At 44.2% G+C, this 9,673-nt stretch overlaps 1 protein-coding gene across 1 annotated transcript; it reads right to left on the reverse strand.

Moving 5' to 3' along the window:
• Window positions 1-219: 219 nt before the first annotated feature.
• LOC117650961 lies at window positions 220-8,691 on the reverse strand. Its single transcript, XM_034394637.1, has 3 exons — window positions 8,423-8,691; window positions 3,189-3,367; window positions 220-349 (listed from the first exon to the last, which is right to left on the reverse strand). The coding sequence occupies exons 1-3, from the start codon at window positions 8,628-8,630 to the stop codon at window positions 296-298; spliced, it is 441 nt and encodes a 146-aa protein (XP_034250528.1). The 5' UTR covers window positions 8,631-8,691; the 3' UTR covers window positions 220-295.
• Window positions 8,692-9,673: the final 982 nt, after the last annotated feature.

The following is a 9,673-nucleotide window of genomic DNA, read 5'->3' on the forward strand; positions in this document are numbered from 1 at the left end:
CCCCCCCCCCTAATTACGCGCCTGCTAATGGCATGGTTAGGATTACAAAGAATCTGGTTATTTTTATATGATAGAGATCAACTAGGCAGTCTGGTATTTGTAACTAGATTCCTTGTTCGTTTCTTTTCAATTAGACTGTCTGGTAATTGGCACCAAAATCCTAGTAGCTGTAACTAGACTTTCTTTTCAGTGTGGGTATACGTACCTGGCAGTTCGACGAGCCAGCTTCTTGAGACAGACAGCTTGCCGTCGAACGTGAAGAGGTAGAAGAAGGCCGGTTGCGACGACACGCGAGTCAGGGCACGCATGTAGCGGCCGAGGCCGACGGAGAAGAGGAGGTCCCCGTAATCTAAAGCAACGACAGGGGTGTCAGTACACTCTGTAAATCTCAGCAGCCCAAGGCGACCTATTACAGCGAAGTATTTTGAGCATACTCGTCGTGGTTGGAAAGAAAAGACTTGCTATTATCTATTTTTTTTTTCAGAGAGAGCAGTTTGACGTTACGTAAGCTCAAAATCACGGGTTCGCTGGGGGCTGGAGCGCATATTAGTGACAAGCGTCGGAAGGTTTCGGGTCAGAGCTTGCGAACTTCTGGCATTCTAGATGGCTTGCCGTGGCAAGAAACCTGGCCACTGGCTTTGCAGTGCACGCAACAAGCGAATGCACTCGCCTACTCAATAAACTGTGCGTCCAATGGAGCCCTTGAAATGTGTAGAAAACCGAAATCTTTCTCCAAGAAGGCAAAACACAAGCAGATTTTAGGCATAGAATTGGACAAAATCTTGCGAAATCCGACGAAAACGGCCAAACATCGAAAACCCATTGCCCCCCGGCGTACGGGCGACGCACAGTGGGCCACGAAGCCGGTTTTTGGCGGACATAATTCTCCTAGGCCGTACCAATCGTTATTTTTGGGGTGTAACTTCGTAGTCGGGGGGGTTTTTAGGGGCGAGGAATCCGTTTTAGACAATATCAGACCCCCAGTGTGAAATTTGACATCATCTGATAGAAAGGGACCTGTTACGCCAAGACATGGTCTGACACCTTTTTTACGTTTTCATGAATTAAACAACGCAAAAACCTAAACAAGCATACTCGCGTTGAAGACAAACTCTGACATGCACAACTCTAATCATTACAAGCAACTACTATGCAGCGGCGCCTCCGTTGCGCCGGGAAGCGTTGCGCTGCGCGGGGCTGTTTTTCGCATTTTCGGCGATGTTTAGGAGACCCTACAACTCAAAGGTGCAAGTAGGTGCAGCTAATCTTTTGGGTTTTGTTCCTTGGCATGTTGGCTTCCGCAAGGACTGAAGGAGGCCGTTAAACAACGTTAAACAAAAAGTGCCGCCTCTGCAAAGATTAATTTTGACAATTTTGTCAAAGCGTAGTAAAATAAAGCTGGACACCACAAAAATCGTCCAAAGTCAAATGTAAATGTATGTAAATTTTCGTAAAGAAACGCCCTTTCACGTGGTGCCAATAAAAAGTATGCTGGACAAAAATTAATAAGTGTTTTTTGCGTTTGAAATCATGCATATTTACTGCACCAAAGTAGCGCAAATCGTTTGGTGCGTGTTTGACCACCTGTATGTTGGCTATAACGTGTCCCTGTGTTGAAATTCCGTCCAATCCTGGTTCCTTGGAGTATTGGGAAGAGTTATCACGAAAAAAAACTTAAAGATTCGAGAGTTGAAAAAATGGAATTATGTCCGCCTAAACAGGCTTCCTGGCCCACTGTGCGACGCCTGTTCGCCAGACAGGTCCATGGACTTACGCCTGATTGTCCGAATGCTCTATGGACGTACGCCTGTTTGTCAGAATGGCCTATGGACTTACGCCTCTTTGTCATAATGGCCGATGGACTTACGCCTCTTTGTCAAAAACTCACCTAGACTTACGCCTCTTTGTCAAAAACCCACCTGGACTTACGCCTCTGTGTCAAAAACCCACCTGGACTTACGCCTCTTTGTCAAAAAACCACCTGGACTTACGCCTCTTTGTCAAAAAATACCTGGACTTACGCCTCTTTGTCAAAAAACCACCTGGACTTACGCCTCTTTGTCAAAAAAAACACCTGGACTTACGCCTCTTTGTCAAAAAATACCTGGACTTACGCCTCTTTGTCAAAAAAACACCTGGACTTACGCCTCTTTGTCAAAAAACCACCTGGACTTACGCCTCTTTGTCAAAAAACCACCTGGACTTACGCCTCTTTGTCAAAAAACCACCTGGACTTACGCCTCTTTGTCAAAAAACCACCTGGACTGACGCCTCTTTGTCAGAAAACGGGTGGACTTACGCCTCTTTGTCAAAAATGGAATGGACTTACGCCCGCCCTTTGGACACCTTCTGTATCTTCTGAACTAATTGAGATATATTCATTTTTCAAAAACCAGTAGGCTTGTTATTTAATTTTAAATTATTTTCTGGAAAAAAGTGGATTTTGCCAATTTGTGGACTTACGCCCCTTTTAAAAAAAAACCAGTGATCGGTGACGAGGAGCAGGGCAAATCACATGAAATAACGCTTGTAAAACACTGGAAATTTCTCACAAGAAAAATTCAAATTATACGAAGAAAATGGCGCAAGCATAGTACGAAGTAAGTATTTTTTCGCTTCACAAAGGTATATCTTTATGTCTTACAATGACAAAACATAAAAGATATGTATTACGACGGAATATTGCTGGGCTTGAGCCGAATTCACTCAAATTTCATTGTAAGACATTTTGAGAATGGTTCTCTGCTCCATTAAAAAAAATGTTCTTGACACTCTTGGGCAGGGATGATACCCAAACCGAAAAAATACCAGGGCCGTTACGACAACAGTTTGCCCTTATGTCTAAAACTCAAAAAGTGTAGCACCTGGAACCAAGGGAACAGCTTTTCCTTGTTAATCAAGGCGTACCGGAGTTTTGTTCCCATATGGACCAGGTCCAAATTCCGCTTCCCTGAGTTTTGTTCTTTTTGGGGCCTAAATCAACAAAAATTAGGAACGGAATTTGGACTTGGCCCATAGGGAACAAAACTCCGGTACGCCTTGATCAACAAGGAAAACCTCTTCCCTTGGTTCCAGGTGCTACACTTTTTGAGTTTAAGTCATATGTGCAAACTGGTGTCGTAACGGCCCTGGTATCGTTTCGGTTTGGGTATCATCCCTGCTCTTGGGTTTGACAGCGTGGCCCTCACCTGCACAAAATTGGTGATGGTCGCTTCGGAGATGGCCTTGCCCTGGAAGTAATGGGTCCGCATCATGTCTGCTACGAGCCGAGACGTCGCGGAGCCGCGCGCCAGGCCCAGCTCCACCGGCACTGCGCGCTCGAAGTCCTCCTGCAGGAGCGCCAAGTTTCGGGCCGAGGGTGTCATGTCTGCGGAGAGAGAGCGCTGCAGAGTGAGTTTTCCAAATCGCGTGGCCCTCGGACGTTATAACTCTGATTCGCACCCAAGGAGAAAAAGCCAATTTTGTACACAAAAAGTAATCAAACTTGGGGCATTCTACAGAAATGTTACAATTTGATGTCCCTGCCCCTTTGTGACGAAACGGTTCGTCCTAGAAAGACGCGGTTTGCGCGGTGAGATGGTGCTTTTTGTGCTTCAAAATGATCCACTATTGGGTTTGAAAGTTTCTGAGGTTTTCAGATGGCTGTGGCCTCCGGAAGGTGCAAAATGTAAACTCCGTGGCCGTCCCGATGCGTAGTTCACTAAGTTTGCGCCTCTCGTATGTCTAAACGAGACGCAGGACAATCATTCCCGACGGCTCTATTTGCTAAGGCACTTTTATACTTTAACTTAATCCCACTGACTTTAGTAAAAAGTTTGAAGCTTTGTGCCTGCACAGAATTAACTTTTGTCCCGAAGTTTTTACTTCCCTAAAATCCACATGTGCACTGTAACGAGTTTGGCACTACAGGAGACAAACGAGAAGTCACAGCCTCAATCTGAAGACTGCAATGGATTCCGGATGAAAAAACACATCTAGCCACCAAGTTTGAAGGATGTGAGTCCAATGGCTAGCATCTAATTGGTACCCAAATTTCAAAAAGGGGGTCGCGTATTTTTTTTGTATGTAAACTCCGTACCCGATTTGCCACGGATCCCCTGTGCGTCAAACTTTCGAATTGTGGATAAAAACAATGCTTTGGTGGTCCTTTAGTCAGCTGTGTATGCGCGTTCTACTGTTCCAACTCATACGGCTGCAATCCAGGTATTTGCTTCAAAATGTAAACTCCGTAGGCGTCAATTTATGTAAACTCCGTAGACATTTCCCCTATGATTTCAGTGGAGAAAAATTTTTTTCTCGAAAAGTGTGACGCTTGATATCGTTTCGCATTCTGCATGCCGAAACAAGAAAAACAAGCCCAATATGAATGAAATCGGACAACTTTTATTTTTTCACGGTTCTAACTGCGAAATTGTAACATTCCTGTAGAATGACCCATGGGCAATTTTCGTTTTCTCTGACAACTTTTCACATAATATGGCCAAAATTGAAAAATCACCTTTCTGAGGCCTCTATGCACTCGATTGAGCTCAAAATGTGCTATCTTATGTAAAATCACGCGAGGAACACGAATCCGGTGCCCGTTTGTTGATAGGACAACCCAAACAGATGTTATGACTGTTTTTCAGGTTTTGTAGTGGTTTTTACTTTTCTTGGGGTTTTGGTGTTCGAATTCGATATTCGCCTATCCGATGAGTGGATTTTATAGATAAAGGACCAATCTATCATATTACGAGATAAAAAGTTTGTGTACGCCGCGTGAAAAGCAGTGGCGCTGCAAAAATTGAAAACCCGTCATTTCTGGGTAGTTTTAGATCAGATAAGCCACCTTTCGCGTGACCGTCTCCGCCCCATATTTAGTCTAAATATTGTCCCAAGTGATGTCAGAGTTGGTGTGAAATTTCACCGCTGTAGCTCAAGTAGTTTGGAAATGGCAGCTTTCTAAAGTTTTGCAATCACGTAAGGCATTTACTTGAAGTAGAACTGCGGTAAATGTGAAGACTTGTCACAGATCGGGTAGTAAGTGAGATAGATGAGTGCGTCAAAGTTCTCTAAGCGTAATTTTGGACAAGGAATCCGATTTTGCCGGTACGAAGACCCTAGGTGTACTCTAAAACTACGTTTTCGTGCAAACCACATAAAAATTGCCTTTTTTCCAACATCAGAGTTCGCCTAGGGTCTTCGTACCAGCAAAATCGGATTCCTTGTCCAAAATTACGCTTAGAGAACTTTGACGCACTCATCTATCTCACTTATTACCCGATCTGTGACAAGTCTTCACATTTACCGCAATTCTACTTCAAGTAAATGCCTTACGTGATTGCAAAACTTTAGAAAGCTGCCATTTCCAAACTACTTGAGCTACAGCGGTGAAATTTCACACCAACTCTGACATCACTTGGGACAATATTTAGACTGAATATGGGGCGGAGACGGTCACGCGAAAGGTGGCTTATCTGATCTAAAACTACCCAGAAATGACGGGTTTTCAATTTTTGCAGCGCCACTGCTTTTCACGCGTCGTACACAAACTTTTTATCTCGTAGTATGATAGATTGGTCCTTTATCTATAAAAGCCACTCATCGGATTGGCGAAAATCGATGCCGAACACCAAAACCCCAAGAAAAGAAAAAAACCACTAAAAAACCTGAAAAACAGTCTAACATCTGTTTGGGTTGTCCTATCAACAAACGGGCACCGGATTCGTGTTCCTCGCGTGATTTTACATAAGAAGCACATTTTTTAGCTCAAACGATGCATAGAGGCCTCAGAAAGGTGATTTTTCAATTTTTGGGCCCTATTATGTGAAAAGTTGTCAGAGAAAACGAAAATTGCCCCTAGAATCTGAACGGTGCATATTTTGGCCCAAAAAATTGTGGCCTTTCTTAGACCCACAAGGACTACCTTTGACCAAAAAATGGAGGGAATCGGCATCGGTCGTGTTCCACGATCGGACTTCTTAAAAAAAAAAGCCTCATAATGTTCTTTAGGTATAATTGTCAACACGCATAATTCTCAACAGGTATAAATGATTTATTTTTGGTTTCATCAGGTATAATTCGCATCAAGTATAGTTCCCAACAGATAAAACTTTTATTTTTTAAATTTTTTTATACAGGGTGAGTTTTCTCGATGTGTCAATAATTTGTAGATAGCTTGGGCACACCAAGGGGATCATTTTTTACTAATGAACTAGTGGGCGCAAACGTCTACGTACGGAGATAATTGGTGTTTTGTAATAGGCATTCGCATTTGCAAGATAGGCACCCGCTACCACTGAGGGTCGCAGGACCTCACGAGAGGGCGTCGCGGGTCTAGCGGGGATGCTTCGAGACTCGCGGGGGAGCGGCAGACCTTGCACTTGTCCTTTCGGGGGACGCAAGTCGCCGAGGGTCGCAAGTGGCTGTCTTGGTGGCCTGCGTAACAGTGGACCTCACGGCTGTGTTCGCGAGGGTAGCAGGACTCCACGGGTACACTGTTAAAAATAATCGTAAATTTACGACTTTTGTAGAACAATTATGTCGTTTTTAAACGACATATTTTGTTAACACTCAAGTCGTAAATATACGACTTGAATCGTAAATGTACGACATATTTGTCGCTAATTTTGATAGCGACACGTTTCGTTTTAAAACAAATTAAGTCGTTAACTTACGACTTAATCGTAAGTCTACGAACAATCGTAAATCATATTTCGAATATGTCGTGCAGTTATGACTTCAGTCGTACATTTACGACTCTTGTCGTAAATTCGTGTTATGAATCGTAAATGAACGACAGAAATCGTAAATAAGTGACCAAATTGTAACTTGTCACCAACTTTTCGGGGATTTCAGGTGTCAAAATATGTAATCGTGATTACGACATTGTCGTAGAGAAACGATTTTTTAGTCGTTCAGTAACGACGAAGTAGTTTAAGAACGATTTCCGTCGCTATGAAAATTAGCGATTTTTTTGTCGCTAATTTACGACAGAATTTCTAACAGTGTGCTTCTGCGACGTCAGTGGCACTCCCGCGAGTACTGCGAGTCCCTTGACACCCACTCATGAGGACCCGCCACCTCCCATACTGATTTTTCTTTTCTTTGATATAATTTTGAGCTACGAATAAAATATCAATCGAATACATGGGTTACTTTTCTCAGAATGATCGTTTTTCAAAACCTCTACATTTTCACTGGTGTGCCCCCTTAACAAGAAATGTTAAGGAAGAACTCAGAAAAATTCCGAACATAAATTCAGGCATATGCCTTTTATAAAAACCTTCGCGTTCTAAAACAAGTTTGATTACATTTTAAAAGTGAGTTCTTTCCAATTCTTGCCCGGTGGACTAAAGTGGTTTCCTCAGCGGGGTATTGGTCATGGTGGTCTTACAATGGACGCATAGCGGGTCCGTCCTGTGTCCGTTTAGCTCGTTCCCCTAAAAAATATCGGTGTTTAACCGATGGTAAGCCGACTGCGCACATTGCGGTTGAAATGTGCTTGGTTTCATTCTTGCACTGACATGATAATCATTGGTAGAATTTTGAAAATGGGAGGAACGATTGGGACCTCGAAAGTAGTTCGAGAAGCTCTGTACCCGACTTCAAATATCTCATGCAGCAACATTTCAGCAATTTTTAGTCTTTTTGAGCGTTTTTGCAATTTTCTTGAAAAGCACGTAACCATAGCTCAAAACTAATGACAGATTCAGATTCCTCGACCCAAAATACCTACTAGGGGGGAAATTCAAGACCATAGGAATTTTTTCCGCGTTTGCGGGATTCTAGATCATAGTGCGGCGGGAGCCTACCTCGTGGGCGCGAAGGTAAATAAGAAAAAACGTATTATCTCAGTAACTAGACGTTTGCGCCCACTAGGGGTGCCAAAGGTTCCTACAAATTATTGACACACCGAAAAAAATTCACCCTGCATGTTACGTAAAATTCTCCACAAAACATATTCAAGGCAATATTTCTTTATAACACGAATCGTTTCAATGCTTTCATTGAAAGATAAAAAACCTTCGTTACACAAAGAAAACGTGCGTACTGGCCGATTGCCCCATTTCCCTCTTAACAAAGTCATTTTGTTTCGTCATATCGAGGGGTCCTGTACGAAGGATCTCATTTGGGCGTTCCCCCTGAGAATCTGATCTTTAACGCAGACGAATTTCACTCATGTTTATCATTTGGGACGGATAAAGGTGTAAGCGGAATATATTTCTGCAACCACTTTTGGTCTATTTGATTTTTCATCATTAGATGTGAGTGAATTAAATCCAAAGAACATTGATTTGTAGCTGTATCAAATGATCAAATTTACTGAAATTCTCTGGCGTCTAAGCTAAGATTCTCTTGGTGGAAACGCCCAGATATGATCTTTTGAAAGGACCCCTCGATATACAAAGAGAGTATTCTGGCTTGCCAAGAGGTCTCCCACCTGTCGTGATGATGTCCGGCATGAGTACGATCATGCCCTCCGCGTCATTCTGGCCCACCAGTGTGGGCACGGGCCAGTAGTCCGCGCTGCGGCCCAACATCACCTCGGCGGGGCTCACCCTCAGGAACGCTGCAAGGAAAAAGCGGTCAATCGGCGGCGCAAAAAACAAACCACTGTCGAATGAAGTTGGGAGAGCTGCACACTTCATGCACTCCCAGCCTTTTATTATCACTCATTGGCAGACGCATTCAAGCAACCATAATAATATCTATTTTTAGCCCGCCCTTCTATTCAAAAAATAGGGGGGGGGGCCCCCCCTTCTTTTGGGGGGGGCCTTGTTTCCTTGGTTTTGTTGTTTTTTGTTGTTTTTGTTGTTGTTGGCGTCTGTGTACAAGGAAGGAGTTGAGCTATAGTAACCAGATTTGGAGGGACTTCAGGAGTACCGTCCAAACAAATAATCCGGGGGTGCAAATCCCGTCCGGGTCGCCAAGGGCTGCTGCAGGTGCATCATGGTTTACATGAGCGGGAGGGGGGTTTCCGCCATTATTGTGCTAGCAGGGCACATAGGGGTTTTTTTGGGAAACGGGGCGACGAGACAAGTGAATGGACCTGGTCCCGACCCCATCGGCCGCTTTTACAAGTTGGCCAATCAGGATCTTCAAAAAAAAGGGGGCGACCGACTAAAAAAAAATTTTTTGCAGATTTCGATTGGTCTCAGCAAGACCTTTTCAACGAGGGGTCGGAAAGGGGGTCCAGGAGCCCGACTTCGTCTATTAGTCACATCAGGATCTTGAAAAAAGGGGGGCGACCGACTGAAAAATTTTTTCTTAAGTTTTTGGGTAGGCCCTTTGGGAAGACTCTTCAACGAGGGGTCGGAAGGGGGGTCCCGGAGCCCGCCTTCATGAGTTATGGGAAAAAGTGCGACGGACTCGGTTTTTCGCTCCTGCTGTGCCTCTATTGCAAGGAGTTGCAGTAGCATGGCAAACGGGAAAGAGGGCGAAGAGACAAATGAAAGGGCATATTTAAGGACAGTTGAAAAAAAAAAATGTAAGGACTTTTCATATTGTGAATAGAAGGGCGGGGCCCAAGTCACGATGGTAATCGATAACTTTTCTTTACCCGCTCACGGTGTGTGTGATGCGAGCGGGCCGAAGGCCCGGGCCCTTTGACTGGCCAAGTTTGGGGCTGATGCGAGGGGCCCAAGGCCCCAGAAAAGGCCGCCGGCAGGCCAAGCTGGGCCGGCCCCCCGCC

This window comes from Thrips palmi, unplaced genomic scaffold, assembly GCF_012932325.1.
Source record: "Thrips palmi isolate BJ-2018 unplaced genomic scaffold, TpBJ-2018v1 HiC_scaffold_5, whole genome shotgun sequence".
Lineage (NCBI taxonomy): Eukaryota > Metazoa > Arthropoda > Insecta > Thysanoptera > Thripidae > Thrips > Thrips palmi.